We start from the raw sequence: 25,445 nt of genomic DNA, 5'->3' as shown, positions 1-25,445 counted from the left end.
AGGCCTGAACACTGACCTTGGGCGCACTCTCACCCTTGGCACACCACGTGCTGCTCCTCAGAGCCAAGGGAGCTTTGAAATTGGCAGGCCGCAGCAGTAAGCACCACAGCGCCAGACTGTCCGGGCTGGAGCCCAATCTTTCCACTCGCTATGACCTTGGGCACGTGACAACATCCTTGAGCCTCCTCCGTAAAATGGGAATCATAAGAGCACTTCCCCTACAGGGTTGAAGCACGAAGTGAAGTAAGCCCCGTGAGGCAGCCAGGACAGCGCTCCAGAGCCACTGCTCCTCCACCAGCTCCGGAAGCCCAGCTCGCTCGCGCTCAGGGCAACTGACATCCTTCCTCGGGCCCAACTTCCCCGCTCAGCTGTTACCATCACCAGTTCAGCGGGGAGCTCTGGAGACTACGGTGACTCGGCTGGGAACAATCCTGATACTCTGCAACACCCCCTCCTCCAGCACTTGGATCTCAGGATTTGATTTTGCAGTCATTCGTGAACATTCACTTGTACAAGGACTGATCTGTCTCCTCTGCTGGGTTTTTGTGCTTGTGGGACAGAATCCATACCTGCTTTGTTCACTATTCTCTACTTAATGCCCAGCACGGGGCATGCCCGTGGGCACTGAGAAAATCTCTGCTCCGTGGGATGTTCCGGCGAAGGATGGAAAAGAGTCACATGTGAGGAGAGAGGAGGGCTCACGACAACTGATACAGGATCCTCACACATCCTTCCCAGGCCTGCTCTTCTATTAACAGAATCGAACCTAGTTTTCAATATACCCAGGCTGGATCTGTTCCTTACCACGTATTTACAAACATGGTAGATCTGGAAAGTCCAGCAAGAAACAAAAAAACAGGGGCGCCTGGGTGACTCAGTCATTAAGCGTCTGCCTTTGGCTCAGGGCGTGATCCCAGAGTTCTGGGATCGAGCCCCACATCGGACTCCTCCACTGGGAGCCTGCTTCTTCCTCTCCCACTCCCCCTGGTTGTGTTCCCTCTCTTGCTGGTTGTCTCTCTCTGTCAAATAAATAAATAAAAATTCTTAAAAAAAAAAAAAAAAAAGAAACAAAAAAACATACACAGCGTACCACGTGTGTCCTCAAGAGGGAACCGAGATGAACACTGGCTTTCAAGGCCATATCTAAGGGCTAAAGGTGCAGAAAAGCCAGCCCACAGACATGAAGCTCCAAGGAGGGACAGAGCTGGACTGCAGAAGGCAGGGACGTTTCAGGGAAGTCACTGCGAGTTTGGCTCTCTCAGCCTCCCGTCTTTCGAGGTGCCTGGTCATCTGCTCAGCTCAGTTCCACATTACTTGCCCCTTCTTTCACCCCACTCTTTAACACAGAAACTTACAAGTAGGTGTGTGCATGTACTCATTCATTCATTTTTTCATCCATACACATTTCCTAAGCACCTGCACTCCATCCCCACACCCCGTGCCGAGCTGTGCTGGGGACCCAGAAGCGACCCAGAAGTGACCCAGACAGCCCCAGGTCCTGCAATCCACAGAGGGCACACTCGTAAGTCCAGACTGTCATGACTGTCACCGTGGCCACACAGTACTTTGATCTCACTCTCCAGAGAGCGTCACCACTGGAGTGGCCTACCCTGAAGACCTGCTCTGAAATGCCCCTTCTGAGCTCCAAGTCCTGGCCACCCTTTCACCTCTCCAGTGAAACCTGGTGTGGAACCTCATCACGTAACAGCTCAAAACAGAAAAAGAAAGCTGTCTGTTGTTATTTACATCTTACTCTCTTCTGAAAAGAATTTGACACAGCCGCATGGAAGTTATTGATGGGGGGAAAAGGGAGTGCTATTTCTCAGAAATGACCTGAAAACAAGATGCCATTTTTTGCCTACCAAATTAAAGGCCAAGATTACTCAACCTAAGCAAGGCAGAAGGAACTGCTCAGTCACTGAGCTCTGGTGGGAGGGTAAATGCTCAGTAAACCATAAGAAAATGTGGTACAGAGGATCTTTACAAAGGGTCATGCCCCCTGGCCAGTGACTGAATTATGTATAAATGCTCACTGCCATGGTATTTATATCACAGATAATCTGGAAATAATCTCACATCAGATGGTAGGACAGTTACATAAAATATATTGACAGGTTGGAGTATTATTCATCTATTAAAATTATGTTTAAGCAACTTTTAGTCAGGGGTGCCTGAGTGGTTCAGTTGGTTAGGTGTCTGACTCTTGGTTTTGGCTCAGGTCACGATCTCATGGGTTGTGGGATCGAGCCCCATGTCAGGCTCCTTACTTGGCAGGGAGTCTGCTTGAAAGATTCTGTCCCTCTGCCCCCCGCCCCCCGCTCTCTCTAAAGATAAATAAATCTTAAAAAAAAAAAAAAAAAAAAAGCATGTTTTAGTCCTATGTTTTTGGCAACATTAAGGTTAAAAAAATCTTAATTTAGGTTAAAAAAAAAAAATCCTACAGAGGCACCTGGCTGGCTCAGTCAGTGGAGAGTGTGACTCTTGATCTCGGTCGGGGTTGTGAGTTCGATCCCCACACTGGGTATGGAGATTACTTAAATATAAAACCTTAAAAAAAAAAAGTCCTATAATATCCAGTATTCAGAATGCACTCCACTATGTAAAAATAAAACAGAATGAGGTAAGGTACAACTGTTACCACCACATTCTAGAGGTGGGAAACTGAGGCTTAGGACAGAGAAGCTCAGGGTCACAGTGGACTCAAAGATCACCACACTCATAACCTCAATGCTATACCGCCTCCCTAGGAGCAGAAACAAGATAGGAGACATGCTAGTTCACAAAATAAAAATCACTTCAAATGGATTTGGCGCCCCGCCCCAGAACCCACCAGTTTAGAATAATGTCAACCACTCGCTCAGACTCTAGCCCAGCCAAATAGTGTTTCTCCTTTAAAAAATGTCAAGCGATTCCTGAGCTTGACTCTCACCTTTGAAGTACATTTTGACTAGTATGCGAAGACTGTAACTTACAAAAAGAAAAGGACACAGAAATTCTAAAAACGCAGAGACAATTATGCAGAGGGCAAGCAGAAAGAGCCACAGCCCCCCTGCCGCAGGGCTCCTTCTCTATCAGCTTTGCCAACCGCACCCTCTACTCACAGAGCCGTTCTGACAGAGCCCTCTGCATTCACACTCACCCCTGCCTGGTCACAAGCAGCAGGGAGACAGGGGCTTTTCTCTAGCCCAGCACTTGAGTGGCACATGACCTTGACTCTGGGCATCTGCTGCTCTCTGCCAACCGCTCTCACCGAGGGAAGATGGCACAGGACATTCCCGTGACTGCTGTCTGACAGTCAGAGAAAAGATGGGAGGCACTGAACAAGAACTGCAGCTGGGCTGGGGGCCCAAGAGCAGCTCAAACCCAGGCTAATGCCGGGGGTGGGGGAGACGTAGGGCTGTGAAGCAAACCACCAGGCAGGTCTCGCTGACAATGCTGCCCATTATTACAATCTGCTCTCAAGGGCCTCAGGTTCCCATCTGCCAAAGTGGAATAAGGAAATGTCACAGGGCTCTTGTGAAGTTCAGATTTTTAAAATGGACATAACGCCATTATTGGTAATGCTAATACAGTCGACCCTTGAACAACACAGGGGTTTAGGGGTCTGACCGCCCATGAACTCGAAAATCCACGTATAACTTTGATTCTCCAAAAACTTCATTGCTAATAGCCTACTACTGACCAGAAGCCTTAGTGACATGAACAGCTGGTTAACAAATATTCGTGTTACATCTATTACATACTGTATTCTTACAATAAAATAAACCAGAAAAAAAGGAAATGTTATTAAGAAAATCACAGGGCAGGGGCGCCTGGGTGGCACAGCGGTTAAGCGTCTGCCTTCGGCTCAGGGCGTGATCCCGGCGTTGTGGGATTGAGCCCCACATCAGGCTCCTCTGCTATGAGCCTGCTTCTTCCTCTCCCACTCCCCCTGCTTGTGTTCCCTCTCTCGCTGGCTGTCTCTAACGCTGTCGAATAAATAAATAAAATCTTAAAAAAAAAGAAAAAAAAATCACAGGGCAGAGAAAATACATTTTACAGTATTGTACTGTATTTATAAAAAAAAATTCATATATAAGTGCACATTTCAAATCTGTGTTGTTCAAGGGTCAGCTGTAATTAAAATCCGACGGTGTCGGGCAACACTGAGACACTTACTAGGTTTGGTGACTGTGGACAAATGACTCGGGCTGTCCAACAATCAATATCTTCATATGACAATGGATGATAATAGTAAGATCTGCTCTCACGAGGGCGTTATAAAGATTCAAAGGGACTGTGACACATGTAAAGCCCTTAATCAACAATTCTGAATGCACAACATGGGCCGGGCCTCCATTTCATCCCTGTGACCCGATGAGGCGGACTTAGGGTTATGCCCGTTTGTCAGACTGAAGAGCGGAGCAGGTGCCTCACCACGATGGGCTTTCTCACCAGACTATCCGCTGAGGCTGTGAGGCACTAGACCGCACTGATGGGTCACCTCTGCCCTTCCCCTCACCTCTCCTCTCTCACATGGCGCTGCCTTCCTTTCTGAATGACTGCGGTCTGCGTTCTCTACCACTGATAAAGGCAGTGGCACCAAAAAACCCAAACAGAACAACAACCACCAAAAACCACTGCTTTTTTTCTTTCACCCTTCCTACAAATTATTTTTAAACATCTGTGGTCATGACAGCAGTGAATCAACAAGTACTCGACTGCCACCCCCTTATCGGAATCCACTTCCCTGTGGCGGTCTCCTCCTCAGCGGTCCTTGTCACTGCTGGACACCAAACACCCAGTGGGGAATGCCAGGCCCGAACGGGAACCGCTGCCCTTGACCTGGTCCACAAAGGTCACAGTTCTAAAATAAGAAGTTCCGGGGCGCCTGGGTGGCTCAGTCGTTAAGCGTCTGCCTTCGGCTCAGGTCATGATGGTCCTGGGATCGAGCCCCGCATCGGGCTCCCTGCTCAGCGGGAAGCCTGCTTCTCCCTCTCCCACTCCCTCTGCTTGTGTCCCCTCTCTTGCTGTGTCTCTCTCTGTCAAATAAATAAAATCTTAAAAAAAAAGAAAAAAAGAAAAAGGTCCTTCTGAACAGATCACCCAATCAAGCTGAGGCCTGGAGACAAAAAAGACAATTACAAGTCATAAAAACAGGGAGGTAAGTAAGGAGTGTGGGGGGGGGGAGGGAGAATCGAAGGAGGAGGCATCAAAGAAACAAAAGTTTTCTAGAGTCTACAACAGTAAAAAATATTACAAAGTGCCCATCATGAAGACACCTTGCAGAAGAATCCACTCAGAGAGGATGAAAAATAGGTATAAAATACTAGAAAGTTCTTGGGGTGCCTGGCTGGCTCATTTAAGACCATGTGACTCTTGATCTCAGGGTTGCAGGTTCTAGCCCCAGTTGGGTGTAGAGGTTACTAGAAAAAAAAACAAAACAAAACAAAACTTAAAAAAAGAGAGTTCTAGAAGAAAACACAAGAAATGGCAGTTTTCTCTGAGGTATCTATATTTTACCCCTTTGTCTCACTTTTACAATTTAAAAAAGGAGAAAACATAACTACTTTGAAGGCTTTTGTATATATGATTGTTGTGAGTAGAAAGTCCTCAAAATCTTATCCATTTCTATTTCTACAGAGGCCATGAAGTGAAGGGACTTGCTTAAGGTCAAGAAAGATATAGTACAGCCGGGACCTAAACTACTTCTTTCCAGATCCAACTCTGGACACTTCAAGGCATAGGTGACTGAGAAGATTCTACTGGCAGGAGAAAGGAGATATGAACCCCAAATTTGTCTGGCTAGATTTACAAACCAAGAACAATTAGTCACGCAAAAAAAAGCCTAATCCCGGGGCGCCTGGGTGGCACAGCGGTTAAGCGTCTGCCTTCAGCTCAGGGCGTGATCCCGGCGTTATGGGATCGAGTCCCACATCAGGCTCCTCTGCTGGGAGCCTGCTTCTTCCTCTCCCACTCCCCCTGCTTGTGTTCCCTCTCTCGCTGGCTGTCTCTATCTCTGTCAAATAAATAAATAAATAAAAATCTTTAAAAAAAAAAAAAAAAAAAGCCTAATCCCCCCAATGAAGGGCCCTGACCTCACAAGCTCCTAGCAGAGACAGGAGATGCTGGTTGTTAACAAGCCCTTGCTCCCTCGACACGGGGGGGTGAAAGGAATGGAAATACGTCTCCATTTTTCGATGCTTACGGCACAGTCCTGCAGCTAAGTCTGGGGCTTACAGGTACTTCCAGTCTTGTGGCACAGGGGGGAAAAGGACTCAGGCAAATTAGCACCATCTAGGCAGCTTTACATGAGCCTAAAATAAACTAATGAAGCCACAGGTTAAGAATTAGCAAAATTCTGGGGTGCGTGGGTGGCTCAGTTGGTTAAGCATCTGACCTCGGCTCAGGTCACGATCCCAGCGTGCTGGGATTGAGCCCTGCATCGGACTCCCTGCTCAGTGGGGAGTCTGCTTCTCCCTGTGCCTCTGCCCGCCCTCCACTCATACTCTCTCTCTCTCAAAAAAAAAAAAAAAAAAAAAAAAGAATTAGCAAAACTATCCAAACGTGGGACAGGTGGCCTCAGAAATCAATTAACCCACACTGACCTAGCCCCTGTTCTGCATCAGGCCTCTGCTGGACAGTCAAGAGACAAGGGAGCCCACAAGACAGCCCTCAAGTCAGCTCTGTTGTCTGGGGGGTGGCATGGGGATTACAGAGGAAGGAAACCCAACTCAGATAAGGGGGGGGGGGGGGCTAGGTTCCTGGAGGCAGCACTGGAGCTGCGCAATGAGGGTTAAGTGGGAAGGGCTCAAGCAGGACATTCCAGGCAGAAGAAATGGAAATGTGTATAGATATGAGGGGGGGTGACACTATGGGGCGACAGCAAGTAGTTCAGTACGAGTGTAGGGTTCAAGGATGGCAGAAGGGAATGGAAAGGGGAAAAAAGGTCAGCAGGTCCTAGGTCTAGAAGACCAAGCCACAAAGTTTAAATTGTATCCTGATGGCAAAAAAGAGTCATTGAAGGGTTTCAGTTTGTAGATAGATCAGTCTGGTGACTGAAAATGCATTAGAAGGAGGATCTCTGAAGGCAGAGGCTGGTAAAGGCACCATGGCCCTGATGAAGGCTGCAGGGGAGAGGCAGTCCTATGGGAGAACTCGTGGTCATCTGAACAGGAGGGAGGGAGATCAGGAGGTCTCCAGCTGAACTCGGGTCCCAGAGAGCACCACACAGAGTTCTGAGCTGGGGCTCTAGGTGAAAGGAGCTGCCAGTCAAGCACTTGAACTTCATGAATGCTCCGAAGAAGAGAAAATGGCAAATAGGTTGGAACAAAGCTAACAGCTTAACTTGAAGCACTGGTTGCCAACAGATTCATTCTGGTTCTGGGTATACACTGACAGCATATTAGGACACCTCATCCTTAATCCACCCTACAACCAACAATGAGGCTCAGCAGCAGGAGCGATTTACTTACAAGAGGCTACCACCCCATCTATGCCCTGTGCCTTCCCAGTACCTGCTTCCAAGCCACCATTTCTATTTTTATTATGTTCCTGCCTGACTCCAGATAGAAGGTGAGTGTGACTTGTTTACATGCAAATACACCCCCTACAGTCTGCCTACTACTGCTCGACAGAGAAAATTCTTTTTTGCAAAGGCCCAGAGTGGAGGCCATGGAGACCTGCTCATCATCTCCTACCTGACTCAAGGCTTTGCTGTTCTGGTGATGTGAGCTATTTCTCCCACAGCAAGGGTCTCTAGGCACCCTTGGAAATCTAGGGAACCTATATGGCTCTTTTCCAGAAGAACTGTACATACAGAATACTACATTCAGACCTCCCACCATCTGGAGATGATGAGGATGTGCTGTTAAAATACGCCATTCTATGGACCCCACACAGATGATCAATAAGCCCTTTGCAAGTATTATTCATCAGCTACTAAATACCAGCATTTTTCCAGGTGCTGAGAATCGGTTTGTTTGGAGATTGTTTTTGTTTTTGTTATCTTTAACTTTTTCCTTTAAGGTTTTATTTATTTGAGAGAGAGAGAGAGCGAGCATGAGTGGAGGTAGGGGCAAAGGGAGAGAAGGAGAGGGACAGGATGGGAGAGGGAAGAGAGGGAAGGAGAAGCAGACTCCCTGCTGAGCAGGGAGCCCAACTTAGGGCTTCATAACAGGACCCAGAGATGACCTGAGCCAAAGTCAGACGCTTGACCAACTGAGCCACCAGGCGCCCTTATTTTTAACTTACGAAATAATTTTAGACCTACAGAAAAACAGTACACAGAATTCCTGTATAACTTCATCTAGATTTCCCCAATGTTAACATCCTACCACATTTATCATTATTTCTCTATGTTTACACACACTCATTTTTTCCTGAATGATCCACCATTTGCCCCTAAATACTTCAGAGTGTATTTCCTAAAAACAAGAATATTCTCTTATATAACCACAAAACAATTACGCAAACATGAAATTCACGCTGAGTATATCTAATCTACAGACCTTTTTCAAATTTCATCAACTGTCTCACTAATGTCCTTGAGAGCAAAAGAAATGAAAAATCTTCCCCCAGTCTCGGATCCAATCCAGAATTCTCCATTCCACTTAGTTATCATGTCTCTTTATTCTCCTTTAATCTGGGACAAGAGTTCCTCAGTTCTTTGCGACAGTTTGAAGAGTACAAGGCATTTACTTCACAGAATATTCTTCTATTCGGGTTGGTCTGATGTTTCCTCATAATCAGACTCACATTACCCACTTTGGACAGGAAATCCAGAGCAGTGGTGTGTCCCTCTCAGTGCATCCTCTCAGGATGCGTGAGCTCTTTTTGTCCCATTCCTGGAGTATCAACTTTGATCTCTTGTTTGAGGTACAATCTGCCAGGGTTCTCTGAAGTCTCTCTCTGTAATTAGTTAAAAAGCATCTTGGGAAGAGACTATTTCAGAGCAAACCTTCCCGTTAGTTTTAGCATCCATCAAGGATTCTTTTTTTTCCAATTTTTTAAAAAGGTTTATTTATTATCTTAGAGAGTGGGTGAGCACGAGCAGGGGGGAGGGGCAGAGGGAGAAGCAGGCTCCCCACCGAGCAGAGACACCCCCCCACATGGGACTCGATCCCAGGACCCCAGGATCATGACCTGAGCCAAAGGCAGACGCTTAACCGACTGAGCCACCCAGTCGTCCACCAAGGACTGAAACTATTTTTACTGCTATGGTGATGGTCATATACAGATTTTTTACATCTTCATCACTCCTACTTTATTTTTTTTTTTTTTAAGATTTTATTTATTTATTTGACAGAGAGACACTGCCAGCAAGAGAGGAAACACAAGCAGGGGGAGTGGGAGAGGAAGAAGCAGGCTCATAGTGGAGGAGCCTGACGTGGGGCTCGATCCTGTAACGCCGGGATCACGCCCTGAGCGGAAGGCAGACGCTTAACCGCTGTGCCACCCAGGCGCCCCCCCCCTGCTTTATTCTTCTGCTGAAACAAAACAAAACAAAACAAAAAAACAAAACAAAACTTTCCCCTCTCTGCCATTCATTTATCTATCAGTATAGACTCATGGGCTCTTTTTTTATTCTATGCATTACAATCTATTATTTACTTTATCCTCCAATTGTCCCAGATTTCACCAGGAGGAGCCCCTTCAAGTTGGCACCTATGTCCTTTCGACATGACTCATCATTCTTTGGGCACATCCTTACTTTCTGGCATAGCAGGATGTTCCAAGCTCACCCTGTGATGTTCCTACCCAAGCCCCAGAATCAGCCTTTTCTCCAAGACAGCCTGGTTCTTAGGAGATTACCAAGCAGGATCTGGCATGAGGTGCACTCATGGCTTGCTACCAGACTGTCCTTGCTTCTAAGCCCTCTGTTTCAGAACTAGCAAATACACATGCATAAATGTGAAGACACACACATACACACATCTATTTCTGTATCTACACACAAAAACCATGAGTTCATCCGGGGACTCCAATTCCCATCTCATCTCACAGCGTTCCTTCTAGCCTTTCCCACCTTCCATACTTATAAGAACTCCCTTTTCTGGCAATTAAAAAAAAAAAATCTGATTCTCATTATCCACAATATATTTACCTATTTGCTCAATTCTAGAACAAACAGTAACTAGTTTCAGAATTGCTAACCCATACACCACTGTGAAAAACAAACCTACTAATTACAGTTCAGTATTTGTTTATAGTTCTTTCTTTAGTCTGAGGGTATATATTCAAAAGCTACATGGGTTAGTTCCTTTTTTCTGCCTCAGTGTAGTAATGGCCTCATTTGAAATAAATACTTAATATGCTGTAACCTAAGAACACAAACGAACTCAAAGCTGTGACACAGGACATGGGTACCCTCTCCCCCGGGCAGTTTCCCTCTAATTGGCTGAGCCTTCAGAAGCTGGGGAGCTTTACGAACATACGGAGATGCCACGCTCCCCTAGTTATTTTGATCCAGTAAATCTGAGCTAGAACCAGGGAATCTGTATTTTTCAAATGTTCCCTGAGAGATTCTGATCTCTTATCAGTTGGGGAATGAATGGCTGTTAAGAATAGAAGCCTAGGGGCGCCTGGCCGGCTCAGTAGGAAGAACATGCGACTCTTGATCTCAGGGTCGTGCGTTCAAGCCCCACATTGGGTTTAGAGATCACTGAAAAATAAAATCTTAAAAAAAGAAAAGAAAAGAAAAGAGAAAAGAATAAAAGGCTAAAAAGCAGGGCCCTGATGATCTCCTCTCCAGCCAGCTCCCAGAGAGCTCCAGCCTCGCTGGGCCATGGTCTTGGCACGGCTGGCCCTGTACAGGGACTGCTCCTCTACCTGTCAATGGTCTCACCTCTCTTCAGTCCCTAGCAAACCCCTCTTCTTTAAAAGCCAGCTCAGATCTATCATCCTCTGTGAAGACTTCTCGGCTCCCCAAAGACGGCTAGACGCCCCGGTTCCCTGAGCTCCACGGTAGTTTATTATGAAGTAATTCACACAAGCTGAAAAACAGAACAGCACAACACAACAGCCTGTCCAGAGCCCTGTTACAGCTCTCCTCACAAGGAGAATTATTTGTGTTTCTCTTTTCCACTGGCCAGGAGCTGATGAGGATTCCCAGGCACAGGATCTGGCCTATAGCAGGTGCTCAAACAATGTTTGCTTAAGATTATTTTCAGCTTTAATTCTGTGGCTCAAAAACAGCCTAAGTACTTTTCCACGACTCATCAGAACAGAGACCAAAAAAGTTCAAATTGCCAAGGATTCTCTGCTAAGTAATTCTCATCTTATGATGAAGCCCATTTCTTCCTGCTCTGGGCTAAACCTGCATGTTATTGTTCATGCTGGTAAGTGAATGCTGTTTCCATACTAGACCTGATATTTTTAGCACTCCTGTTATGATAAACTCACAGTAACCTCAAAAAGAACAAATCAAAGTCAACTTTTTGCCACAGGAAACCAGCTCACGCTTAATGTTTTGCAACATGCCATGGGAGAATAATAAAAAGATGAGACCTTTTGCTCACAGATGGTGAGGCCAACTCTCAAGATAGTGGAAAAATGCAGCAGGAAGCATGCAGTCTGGCCACTATCTTATTAAGTAAACTGGAAAAACACTCGACACCCAAACAAGGCAAACACACGCACACACACACCACAGGGCAGCTGCTTCACCAGAGGCTGAATTGTGAATGGGGCAGTAAGAAACACCTACATGTGAGGGGCAGGCCAGCGCGATGCTGGAATCGAGTCTGTTGGGTGCCTAGAGAAACAGGCAGGCAAGAAGATCCTGCAGGGACACCAGTGGGCAGGCTGGTCTCCCTCTAGAGTGGAGCAAATGACCAGACGAGCAAAAGCCAGTCACTCAGGCAAAAAATACTTATGGAGCACCTACTATGTGCTCCATTGGGCCATAGTGAAACAAAGTCAGGTTCCCTATGAAGTCTTCTCAGGCAGGCATCATAGCCAAGCAAGCACTGTGTCCTTACTAGGAACTCCTAAGGTATCATTAAGTGTGTAAGTCACCTTCCTAGAAAGGCTATTGGGAACAAATTCCAAGGACCAGGAAAAACCAAAAACAACTTACATGCCTTTCAAGATGAAACTGGCCACAAACAATGGTACACCGAAAGGAATATATCACGCAGCCAACGAGACAGATAAGGTCACTCTATACATGCTCCAAGACCCTTCCATATCACATAAGGCCATCCAGTGAAAAGCAGCAAGCCATTTTAATAGTTTGGTTTACATATACACATGCATGATTATGACTGCTGATCATTTTCCAAGAAGATAGACAAGAAAGTCTTTTTTTTTTTTTTTTGTAAGATTTATTTACTTAGAGAGAGTGAGCAAGGATAGGGTGTGAAGAGGCAGAGAGAAAATCCCAAGCAGACTCTACACTCAGCACAGAGCCTGACGCAGGGCTTGATCTCGTGACCTTTAGATCATGACCTGAGCCGAAATCAAGAGTTGGATGCTTAGGATCCTGGGTGGCTCAGTCGGCTGATCGTCTGTCTGCCTTCAGCTCAGGTCATGATCCCAGAGTCCTGGGATCGAGCCCCTTGTGGGGCTTGCTGCTTAGCGGGGAGTCCGCTTCTCCCCTCTCCCTCTGCCCTTCCCCACTACTCTTACGCACACGTGCTTGCTCTCTCAAATAAATAAATCTTTAAAAAAAAAAAAAAGAAGAAGAAGAAGAGTCAGATGCTTAACTGACTGAGCCACCCAGGTGCCCCGGCAAGGAATTTTTTTTTTTTTTTTAAAGATTTTATTTATTTATCTGGCAGAAAGTGAGCGAGCACAAGTAAGGGGAGCAGCAGGCAGAGGGAGAGGGAGAAGCAGGCTCCCCGCTGAGCAGGGAGCCAGATGCGGGGGCTCGATCCCAGGACCCTGGGATCATGACCTGAGCCGAAGGCAGACGCTTAATGACTGAGCCACCCAGGCGCACCCCCCACCCCCGCAAGGAATTCTAAACTGTAGTTTCCCCTACAAATAGAAATGTGGAAAATGGGAAGGGTATAATGAAGAAAATTTATTTTACACCATTGTGAATTCTCTGAAAATTGCTTACTGTGATACTTCTACAACAGAAATAAAACTCTTAAGTGTCTCTTGGGGGAGGAGGAAGACTATCTGGGTCAGAATTCAGATAATCTTTGTATCTGAACCCGGGTTTTCTGCACTGCGGAGGTGATTCTATTTCTCTATCATCCAGAGCTCCTGACTTGAAATTTAACAGAATCACTTGGTTTAGAAGTGCATATTACAGATGTGAGGAGCACCGTCCACGGATCAAACAGACCTCATGGTCTAAATCTGGTTCTGTCTGTAAAACCAAGCATATGCCCAAGCAAGTCACAGCCATGCTCGACCTGGTCTCCTTAAAGAAAATGGGACAGCAACTGTATTTCAAAGGTTGTCACGATAATATAACAGAGTATGTCAGATGCTTAGCACAGTGCCAGGTAAAGCAGCAAGCAGTGTTCAGTACACAATAACCATTCTTACACGCCACATGAAAACCACGGTAGTGCCTGAAAAGTCGACCACTCAACCTGGATATTCCCCAACGCCATCCCACACCCTGAAGTCAGATGTTACCACTGTTTGATTTTATTTTATTTTTAAAAATTTTTTATTGGGGCGCCTGGGTGGCACAGCGGTTAAGCGCCCGCCTTCGGCTCAGGGCGTGATCCCGGCGTTATGGGATCGAGCCCCACATCAGGCTCCTCCGCTATGAGCCTGCTTCTTCCTCTCCCACTCCCCCTGCTTGTGTTCCCTCTCTCGCTGGCTGTCTCTATCTCTGTCGAATAAATAAATAAAATCTTTAAAAAAAAAAAATTTTTTTTTATTATATTATGTTAGTCACCATACAGTACATCCCTTTACATTTTTGATGTAAAGTTCGATGCTTCATTAGTTGCGTATAACACCCAGTGCATCGTGCAATACGTGCCCTCCTTACTACCCATCACCAGCCTATTCCATTCCCCCATCCCCCTCCCCTCTGAAGCCCTCAGTTTGTTTCTCAGAGTCCATAGTCTCTCATGCTTCATCTCCCCTTCTGATTACCCCCCCTTTCTTTATCCCTTTCTTCTCCTACCGATCTTCCTAATTCTTATGTTCCATAGATGAGAGAAACCATATAATTGTCTTTCTCTGCTTGACTTATTTCACTTAGCATTATCTCCTCCAGCGCCGTCCATGTTGCAACAAATGTTGAGAAATCGTTCTTTTTGATAGCTGAGTAATATTTTGATTTTATAATAATAAAAGTAAGGCCATTTTAGAATTGTATCAATTTCAGGTGTGCAAATGTTGACTTAAAAAACAAACCAACCCTCCTCCTCCTATGTGATTGGAGTATGTTCTGAAGAGAGTCAAAGGAAAATATTAAATAGTCTAGAAGCTGTGCCCCCGGCACTCATCTTTCACATTCACCACCTCAGTACCGCTCTTAGAGCTGAGGGAAGACAGTGTTAGCCCCTAGCCCCCTCAGCCCCACGTTAAGAACCTGGATCTGAATTGAAGCTCACGCATCAAAGGTTAGGACTGCTGCTGCTAAGGGGGAGCTGCGATCTGAGTTCAGCTCTGTCAGTCTCCAAAGCCCATGCTTTTTCCAGGACACGAGACTGCTCAGTCTCTTTCTGGACTGTACTTTTACGCCACGGTTAGCAATCAAAACAGGCTGGGCAAAAAGAATGGTTAAAAATAAAATCAAACTTTAGGACTAAGTGCAGGATATTCTGTTTGAATTAATGAATTAATTTTTTAAAAATCACAAAACCACCACCCCCAAAACAAAAAACAATTTCTAGAATTTTTTTTTTTTAAAGAAATACATTTAAAGTAAATTTTCTGGTGTTAAGTCTTAAGCCAATAAAGTTCTTAATTATAAGTATAAAAGTAGAGGGGCGCCTGGGTGGCTCAGTCGATTAAGTGTCTGCCTTCGGCTCGGGTCATGATCCCAGGGTCATGGGATCGAGCCCCACATCGGGCTCCCTGCTCAGCGGGGAGTTTGCTTCTTCCTCTCCCTGTGCCACTCCCTTTACTTGTGCGCTTGCTCTCTCTCAAATAAAAAAATAGAATCTTTTTTTAAAAAAAGGATACAAATATAAAAGTAGAGAAATACAAGCCACCCAGGCGGCCCAGTCTGTGTCTTTTAAAACACCGATAAATGGGGGAACAGCAGCTACTCCACAGGAGTATGGTGAGGATTCCATAAGCCAACAGCTTAGGATGTTGGATGGAGCTAGGCTGTGTCTCCGGGGGTCTCACACAGCATTAGGCTTCAAAGACCTGAGTGGTTCAGGGCCCTACCTTCTTTGTCGTGGCCAGTCTGTATTCTCTTAGGTAAAACACTGAGCCTCTCTGGGTCTCTGTTCCCTCACCTCAAGAAACCAAACTGGGGAGAATTCCCAGCCTGTCTACCTCACAAGGGTGCTGTGTTGATGAGCTGGGAGGAGAAAATACTCTAGAAACTGGGAAGGGTTAGATCAGATGTCTTGCCCTTGGCACTACTGACACTGTGACATTTTGGGCCAGATAACTCTTTGTCACAAGGGGCTGTCCTGTGCCATGGATATTTAGCAACATGCCTGACCTCTCACCACCCTACCTGCCCCCAGCCTGAACAACCAAAAATGTGTTGACACTGCTAATGCCCCTGGCAAGCAAAAGTGCCCTCAGTTGAGAATCACCAGATTTTGGTAAACTCGAATACCAGTTGACTCCTTGTATAAGCAGCAATAAGAACCACTCAGGTTATACCCTCCAAGCCTTTCGCAGATTAATGGCTACTGTTTACGGAGGGCTCTCGATGTGCCAGGCACTGAGTGATTAGCTTCTCCCACTGGCCCAGGCCCCGTGCTCAGGCTGGACTAGAGATGGCACTGCCTTACCGCCCTGTCCCCGCCCAGAGAAAGAGGTATTTTCTGAGTCCTAGCAGACTCACGTGCCTAAGACTCATTCCCACCTAACCCACTGGACGACTTCCCCACCTCCCCACACTGGATGATTTCCATACAAATGGATATTAAGTGCTCTAAACTAGATTCTCCCAACTCTTCCCAACCCCAACTTGGCTAACACCACTAATTATTAGGAGGAAAGCTTCATTCCTAGCTAATTAGCCTCATCTGATTTTCAGTTTATTAAGGGAGTTTTCCGTAGTTTTACATATTTCCCTCTGAAACAATATACGTAGTGCCTGGGGAGGGAGGAATCATGGGGAGCTATCATGCACAGCCACCACCTGACCTGACTTGGGGCAGGGGCTGTTCCTGGAGTCTGCACAGACCCAGCCCTGAAGAAGGGAAGGCTGAAGACTATTCAAATGCAACCAAAAGTGCTTTGCAAATTTGACAAATGAAAGCGACATCTCTACCTCAGTCTCTCCGAGAACGGGTGAGTGTTATCCAGAACTCATCGAGGGGCCGCATCGCCATCCGTCTGGATGAGTGGCCACTGAGAACCAGCTCGTGAGGAACTCAACTAGGGGCAAACATCAAGAAACCCCTTGGACCCTGCAGCCACAGCTGCAGAAATCAAAGTGCAAAGCGCTCACTGGGAAGCTGGGCTCTGAGGCCTCACCTTGAAGGAGGAAGTAATCCGAAGTTGTGCGCTTCAGAGCTGCCTTCGCTTTATCACTGCTCCAGTCCACTTCCAGCGCTTCCTTAACAGAGCAAAAGACCACCTTCTGTTGAGAAAAAGGCAAAACTGCTTAGGGAGAAAAATGTTGGCTTTCGACCGCAAGGCAGTAGCTCCTCACCATCTAGGAGAAATGTCATTACTTAAGGTTTACTGTTCATTAAAAGCAGCCAAGGACCACCCAAATCCAATAAATGTTTATTGAGCACTTAGTGTGTGCTCCTCTGGGCGCTGGGGACACAGCGATGAGTGACATGTACTCCCTGCACTGGAAGGAGTCAGCAAAGCTAAAGACCCAGTTCCACTCTGGCTTTAACCCTGGCTGTGTTCACACCGCAGAAATTCTTACATGAGTGAGCAAGACTGTGTGTCTGAATATATTCAATAAAACATTCTTTGTCACAGCCAACAAAAAAACTAAACATGTCTCATTAGACGAATGGTTTGAGGATAACACCAGCACTAAACAACAGCAAGAAACATAAGCAAGGGTTATTGAACAAAAGCTCCAGGCTGTGGGGCTGGAGATGGCATTTGCAAAGGCCTATAGCAGCAGGAAGCATGGCCGTAAGCTATTAAAGCTCAATGAAATTATCTTGCAAAATGCCATCACATATCTATATTTTAAGATATAAACAATTAAATATGAGTAAGAAAGTGATTTTCCTTTTCCTTTCCTGAATCGTCCAGTCCAGAAGCCATTCCCTGGGACTGAGGAAGGGCAGGGAAGAGTGTGTGTGGAGGGGCTGGGTGGCCTGCTACAGGGGACAGAGCAGAGCCAGGTAAGAAGTGTGGCATGGTGGGGGGAGGCACCAGGAGACTGACTCCAACCAAGGACTTCTGCAACAAGTGAATATACAGAGAACCTAGGTTTCTCACAGTCAGAAAAGAGAATTAGAATTGTGGAAAGGGGAAAAAAACTAGAATAAAGCCTGTGGTGGGTTATTAGTGTGAACTCATTTTCAGTATATACAGACAGACAAGGAAGTCAATGCAGATGCAAGCATGTGTGTATGTGCATACAAATACAGAAGAGCTACGTCCGCGGACAAAGCATCAAAGCAATGATGCCCTGGGAGCAGTGAGCACACCTAACCCCCAGATCTTGGTTTCTAACCCCCACTGAGAGAAACATTTCTCTCTGGAGAAACGGTTGATCTCAAAGCTAGGGCAGGGAGAGTATGCACCTTACTGTGCCTGAAACAAGGAAGTGTGCAAAGAATGGTGGGGACGTGTCAAGAGGAAACAGGAGCCAACATGAAGGAGCTCCCACTGGTCAAGCTGGAACACTTTGCAGAAAAAAATAAATAGTAACAGATTATAACACTTTAACTAGAGTCCTTTAGTCATAGATCTAAAACCAACTAGTTGATACAGTTTGATAAATAATGAGGTATTTACATATTTTCAAAATACCTCTCCAAAAATTATTGGAGGGGAATTACAGGGGGAAAAAGGGAATTATTTTCAAAGGAGAAATCTGGCAGACATAATTCTACTCAAACGATCAAAATTAACATTGCCAGTAAAGTAGCATATGGAAAACAGCACCAGACCACAGCACAGGATGAGGAGCGCCCCCGGTGTGATATTTTTGCCAAAGGTGTGAAGCTGGAATCTAATCATGAGACATCAGACAAACCCAGACTAAGGAACAATTTACAAAATAACTGCTTTGTAATCGTCAAAAACATCATGAAAATCTAGATGCATGCATGATCCTGAACTGAATCCTTCTGTCATTAAGGACATGATTGGAACAACTGACAAAATCCGAATAGGGTCTGAGGATTAGATGGTAGCGATGTGTCTATCCATCTGAATTTTGATTTTGAAGTTCAGTTTGCGATTACAGAAAATGCCTCGTTTGAGAAAATACAGACTAAAATATTTGGGAGTGATGGATGGAGCATCATTTGGACACCTTATTCTCAAATGGTTCAGGAAAAAAAGTGCTTCTCGGTACTAGCTATTTTTACAAAGTTTAAGATGGTTATGTGTGGGGACGCCTGGGTGGCTCAGTCGGTTAAGCGCCTGCCTTCAGCTCAAGTCATGATGATTCCAGAATCCTGGGGTAGAGCCCCGTGTCAGGCTCCCGGCTCAGCGGGGAGTCTGCTTGGGATTCTCTCTCTCCCTCTGCCCCTTCCCCCACTTGGGCGCACACGCTCTCGCACTCTAATAAATAAATTAAAACTTACAAAAAAAAAAAGTTGGGGGCATCTGGGTGGCCCAGTAAGTTAAGTGTCTGCCTTCAGCTTGGGTCATGATCCTTGAGTCCCAGGATCGATCCCCATGTAGGGTTCCCTGCTCAGTGGGGAGTCTGCTTCTTCCTCTCCCTCTGCTCCTCCCCGCACTCATGCTCCTGCTCTCTGTGCCTCTCTCTCAAAGTAAATAAAATCTTTATTAAAAAAAAAAAAGATGGTATGTGAGTATGTATAAATAACTTCAAACTTCCCAAGGTATGGGTCTCTTTTTCTCCTTTCTTCTCTCACCACATATACACACCATACACCCACTCTACTCCCCCAACACACGCCCGAGATTATTTTAAAAAAAAGACACAACAGTATAATTTAGGGTGCTAAGTGAACCAAGATCTATCAGCTCCCAGGCAGTTGACACTGTTTGCTAAGGACCAAAATGGAACTGACAGATGAAAGCTCAAATAACCAGCGAAGACGAAACAGTCATACGGGTTTTAAGTGGCTTTCTACTTCCCCATAATCACTCCTTTGGGGTTTAAATCCACTGTAAAAGTTAGTATACAAAATGGTTGTACTGCCCTCAAACCTTCTGGTCAATGAGTCTTTCTGGCCTCAGAAGTCCAGTCAAATAGCCGGCTGACTGACATTTATTGTCTGATGCAGACTGCCAGATCCTTCTTTTTTTTTTTTTTTTTTTTTTAAGATTTTTTTTATTTTTGTGACAGAGAGACAGCCAGCGAGAGAGGGAACACAAGCAGGGGGAGTGGGAGAGGAAGAAGCAGGCTCCCAGCGGTGGAGCCCGATGTGGGACTCGATCCTGGAACGCTGGGATCACACCCTGAGCCGAAGGCAGATGCTTAATGACTGAGCCAGCCAGGCACCCCTGCCAGACCCTTCTTAAGAAGTCTTACACACAGGGGCGCCTGGGTGGCACAGCGGTTAAGCATCTGCCTTCAGCTCAGGGTGTGATCCCGGCGATCTGGGATCGAGCCCCACATCAGGCTCTTCTGCTATGAGCCTGCTTCTTCCTCTCCCACTCCCCCTGCTTGTGTTCCCTCTCTCACTGGCTGTCTCTATCTCTGTTGAATAAATAAATAAAATCTTTAATAAAAAAAAAAAAAAAAAAGAAGTCTTACACACAGGGGCACCTGGGTGGCACAGCGGTTAAGCGTCTGCCTTCGGCTCAGGGCGTGATCCCGGCGTTATGGGATCGAGCCCCACATCAGGCTCCTCCGCTATGAGCCTGCTTCTTCCTCTCCCACTCCCCCTACTCCCCCTGCTTGTGTTCCCTCTCTCGCTGGCTGTCTCTATCCTATCGAATAAATAAATAAATAATTAAAAAAAAAAAAAGAAGTCTTACACGCAGATCAAGCCATCAGCAGTATGGTCTGGGAATGCCATCACAATGACAAAAACAAACTCTCATGAGGTTTCATAAACTGCCAAGATTTGAATTCAGAATTTCCGTAGTCTGCCTGGCTAAGAATCCACTGATTTGTTAGGTCATGACGCTAGGACAATGAGGAAAAAAAGTTGTGTTTCAGAGTCTCAGTCCCACTCAGGCCTACCTCTAAACTTTCAGGGCCTGGCTAAGTCCAAATGGAAACCCATATGTCACTTCCACATATTTAGGTATAAATCATATGAACGGGCTATTAAAAAATAAAGTGTATTATATTCTTTTGCCTTAACAAATATACTTTCTTCGTTACTACTGGGAAGACTGGGTTCAAATCTGGAAATCTCACACTCCTTGGGAGTTCTGTGCCAGAATGAGGTGCACTGGGAAAGGTGGTCCTCTTTCCCCCTCTCTCTTCCTGCCTCTGGCTCCGTCTCACAGTGCAAGAGGCTTTGCATGTGAGTGTGGCCACCCAGGCCATCCTTCCCCACTAAAACAACTACTCTTCAGGCCTAGGCATGTGGACATTGTTGCAAGGTTTGCACTCTGGAGGCAGATCAGGGAAGAAGCCCACAAAAGCCTGGGAAGTAAGCCTGGGGTTGTCTGGGCAGGAGATTCCAGGGGTCCCAAGTATCCACAATGTGGTCCAGAACTTGGGGTGGGGGGCCCAGGTGGACATATCTCCTTAATCCCATGGAATCCTCACTCTACTAGGGGAATGGCTGGAAGGAGACCAGACTGGGACCTTGCAGAGCACTAGGACCAACAATAGAGGCCCTCTTTCCTCCCTAAGTCTAAGGGACAAATTTTGCCAGTAACTTGTGAACTCAAAGGAATTTTCCTCTCTTAAGCCTGTCTGTGGCAGACAACTTTTAGGGAAGTTTTCTGATATTAGGGGAGAAGGACCCCAGTAACCTTGTCTGAAATATGTACCAGCCCTCCAGCCACAGGTGACAGAGCCAGAGCTGGGCACATGGCCTAGGCCACACTAACCAGATTCTTTCTCCTGAGAATTGAGAATCTGGAAGTTAGAAACAGACACATTAATGGCCGAAAGGGCTCTTCAGAGAAAAGCTGAATTCCTACTGTCTCCAAGTCTCCCCAGCTGGCCTCGTCTTTACCCTTCTCACGTCACAGTAGTTATTCATGCTTCTTCTGCTACTGCAGCCTGCCTCCTTTTTTTTTCTTTTTCTTTTCTTTTCTTTTTTTTTTGAGAGAGGAAACACAAGCAGGGGGAGTGGGAGAAGAAGAAGCAGGCTCGCAGCAGAGCAGGGAGCCCGATGCGGGGCTCGATCCCAGGACCCTGAGATCACGCCCTTAGCCGAAGGCAGACGCTTAACAACTAAGCCACCCAGGTGCCCCCATGTCCCATTTTTCTGCTTCAAACTACCTAAAGTCTATTATTGTCTGGGTGCCTGGCTGGCAAAGTTGGTGGAGCATGCGGTTTTGACCTAGGTGTCATGAGTCTAAGCCCCATGTGGGGTGTAGAGATTACTTTAAAAAAAAAAAAAAAAAACTACGTCACCTAATCTATAGTACAACAAATGCAAATCTTGGTACCCTCTTACCCACCTCATTGACACTAGATTTACAACAAGAAAAATAAGCTTAACAGCATCCACAGAAAATGAAGGGTCTTCAGATAAAGCCCCAGCAATATCTGCCAGGTAGCCACAAGCACCAGAATGAACACACTCAAACAGGTGACTTTCACACCTCACTCAGCCCTCCCCCTCCTCCCTGCCCTCAGCTCATGGATCCCTCCGGGTCCAATCCCTGACTTACTTCCCTCCACTGTCCATTTCCTTTCCTGGCAATTCTGAGCCTTAAGGATTTCAATCTGATAGTCTGGTTAAGACTAATAACAAGCCCTCTTACACCTCTCCCCAGATGGGTATCGGCTTCCTGAGGCAAGGACCACAGTGAAAGACACAGCACTGCATAGAAGAGAACGTCAATAAGTATCTGTGAGCTGATAGAATCCAACCTGCTTTTCATTTGCCAAAAAGCCCAACAGTAACTATAAAAGATGAATTCTCCCACACAGTCTGACAGCCATCAAGCTGTAGGGCTGTGCTGGCCACTCAGAACAGCAGGCAAGTGTAAAACCATCAACGCGACAGGAGCCTGGTTCAACCGACTGAGGCAAGGCGAAAAGAGAACCAACATAGCCTCTTAAAATCACACTCTCTGAAGTAGACTATCCACTCCTATGCTTATGGAAAGAATGCTGAGTGAAGAAAGTAAAAGACAGTACGTGTACATGTCATATATAGATCGTTACATATGTCTCATGTGTGTTTATGTTCATTAAAACCCCAATTTTATCACACATGTAGGTGAACAGAAAGAATACTGAAAGGAATGTGACAGTCATTACTAGGCAGCAGGGTTCACATTTTCTCAACTTGTTCCGTATTTTCCACATTCGGGACTATAAACACATTTTACTTTTATTTATTTATTTTTTAAAAGATTTTATCGGGGCGCCTGGGTGGCACAGCGGTTAATCGTCTGCCTTCGGCTCAGGGCGTGATCCCGGCGTTACGGGATCGAGTCCCACATCAGGCTCTTCCGCTATGAGCCTGCTTCTTCCTCTCCCACTCCCCCTGCTTGTGTTCCCTCTCTCGCTGGCTGTCTCTCTCTGTCGAATAAATAAATAAAATCTTAAAAAAAAAAAAAAAAAAAAAAAGATTTTATTTACTTATTTCAGAGAGAGAGAGGGACAGAGAGCGCAAGCATAAAGGTGGGGGGGCAGAGGGAGAAGCAGACTCCCTGCTGAGCAGGGAGTCCGACGCAGGACTTGACCCCAGGACCCCGGGATCACGACCTGAGCCCAAGGCAGATGCCCAACTGACGGAGCCACCCAGGCGTCCCAACATATTTTACTTTTAAAAAGCAGGCTGAACGTCTACAACAAGGGATACCATTCTGGCTGTAAAGCTAAATGTAAATCGAATTGAAACAACTTTGAAAACTACAGATGTCTAGGTTGGATTTCCACACCTACTCACAGGAGTCTTTAGTTTTCAAAGGCATTCTTTATTTTTTTTTTTTTAAGATTTTATTTATTTATGTGACAGAGAGACAGCCAGTGAGAGAGGGAACACAGCAGGGGAGAGGGAGAGGAAGAAGCAGGCTCCCAGCCGAGGAGCCCGATGTGGGACTCGATCCCGGAACGCCAGGATCACGCCCTGAGCCGAAGGCAGACACTTAACGACTGCGCTACCCAGGCGCCCCTTCAAAAGCATTCTAACAAATGACAACCGCAATCCGAGACAAAGCTGTCACCCTCAGCAGAGTGGCAAAAGAGCCTGAAGTCACCAAATGTTACCGTTACATACTGCTGATTCTGGAATGTGAATTGATAAAACTACTCAAGAGTAATTTAGCAGGTCTGGTTAAGTTGAAACTGCATATACCCTAATTTCCCTCCTAAGTACACACCCCCAGAGAAATCACACATTTACCCAGAGAGATTATCTACACACACACATTCTCTGTCTCTCTCCCTCTGTGACACCATTTGTAACAGAAAAAACTTACACACCCACATGCCCATCAATAGGAGACTGGATAAATAAACAGTAATGCATTCACACAACAAATACTCTACAGCAAAACCAACCAACCAACCAACCAAGAAAAAATCTTCTGCAGTGCTGTCCTAGAGAACTCCCGATGATGATGGAAATGTTCTGTGTCTGTGCTTCACAATTACAGATGCCAATTGCCACACGTGTTTGGTGAGCCTTTGAAATGTGGCTAGGAGACTGAATTAGAAAATTTTTTATTTTATTTAATTTTAGTTAATTTTAATTTAAATAGCCATATGTGGCTAGTGGCTAACCACAATGGACAGCAAAGCACTAGAACTGCATACAAACACAGAGGGCCTCACAAACCTAATGCTGCTCTTAAAAAAAAAAAGCAGGTGGCAGCATGCATACAATATTAAACCTGATTTTTAAGAAGCTAAAAAGCATACTAAACAATTCTATATTGCTTGGAAATACATGTGTAGTAAGAAGAAATGGGTGGGAACGAGACCCACAACTGAGGATAGTGGTTACTTGTGTTGGGGAGGGACAGCCAGGGAACCGGGACCATCCTGGTCAAGTTTTACGCTTTACGTTAGGTGGTGGGTCCATGGTAGTTAGCTAGGTCATTCTTAATTTACACTTACGTCACATTCCACTGTTTAGATTTACAAATGTGGTAAAACACCATGTCAAGCAGGACTATAACTGCCCCTTCCGGGTACTTGTTATTTATTTTTAGAGACAGACCGTGAGAGAAAGGGTACGAACGCATAGAGGAGCAGAGGGAGAGAGAGAGAAGCAGACTCCACGCTGAACACGGAATCCCATGACCCTGGACCCTGAGATCATGACACGAGCCGAAATCAAGAGTCAGGGGGCGCCTGGGTGGCACAGCGGTTAAGCGTCTGCCTTCGGCTCAGGGCGTGATCCCGGCATTATGGGATTGAGCCCCACATCAGGCTCTTCCGCTATGAGCCTGCTTCTTCCTCTCCCATTCCCCCTGCTTGTGTTCCCTCTCTCGCTGGCTGTCTCTGTCTCTGTCGAATAAATAAATAAAATCTTTAAAAAAAAAAAAAAAAGAGTCAGAGGCTCGACCAGCTGAGCCACCCAGGCACGCCCCCCGCCCCCAACCCCTGTACTTTTTAAATCCACACAAATGTACCTGCCCTGGGGAGAAGACAGAGAAGGAACACAGAGATTGATACAATAGGTCTGGAAATATTTGGGGTTTTAACTTGGATAGTGTTTTGTTATGTTCTGTATTGATGTCACATTATTTGGGGGTATCAAATATCACAATAAAAAATACACTGGATTGTGATGTGACGCTGGGAGAGACCCCCTGTTCCTCATTACTAGAGTGCCAAAACCTCCCCCTCCACCCGCCTCCCCCAGACACACACAAACAGCTGTCCTACCTGGAAAACTTTTTTTTTTTTCATTTTTATTTTTTTATTTTTATTTTTTTATAATGATTTTTTATTATATTATGTTAGTCACCATACAGTACATCCCCGGTTTTTGATGTAAGGCTCGATGATTCATTAGTTGTGTATAATACCCAGTGCACCATGTAATATGTGCCCTCCTTACTACCCATCACCGGCCTATCCCATTCCCCCACCCCCCTCCCTACCTGGAAAACTTCTATCAGCACTCTACCCAACTCTGCAACAT

At 45.8% G+C, this 25,445-nt stretch overlaps 1 protein-coding gene across 1 annotated transcript in view; it reads right to left on the bottom strand.

Moving 5' to 3' along the window:
- The window catches only part of SAE1 (SUMO1 activating enzyme subunit 1), a 74,042-nt gene that overhangs the window by 23,216 nt on the left and 25,381 nt on the right, over positions 1–25,445 (bottom strand). Inside the window, exon 6 of the mRNA XM_026481974.4 lies at positions 16,567–16,672. Coding sequence (XP_026337759.1) covers positions 16,567–16,672 — 106 coding nt within the window. The remainder of the gene's footprint in view (positions 1–16,566; positions 16,673–25,445) is intronic.

This window comes from Ursus arctos, unplaced genomic scaffold, assembly GCF_023065955.2.
Source record: "Ursus arctos isolate Adak ecotype North America unplaced genomic scaffold, UrsArc2.0 scaffold_19, whole genome shotgun sequence".
NCBI lineage: Eukaryota > Metazoa > Chordata > Mammalia > Carnivora > Ursidae > Ursus > Ursus arctos.
The sequence above is the reverse complement of the archived record's forward strand: the minus strand, read 5'-3'. Positions and strand labels throughout refer to the sequence as shown.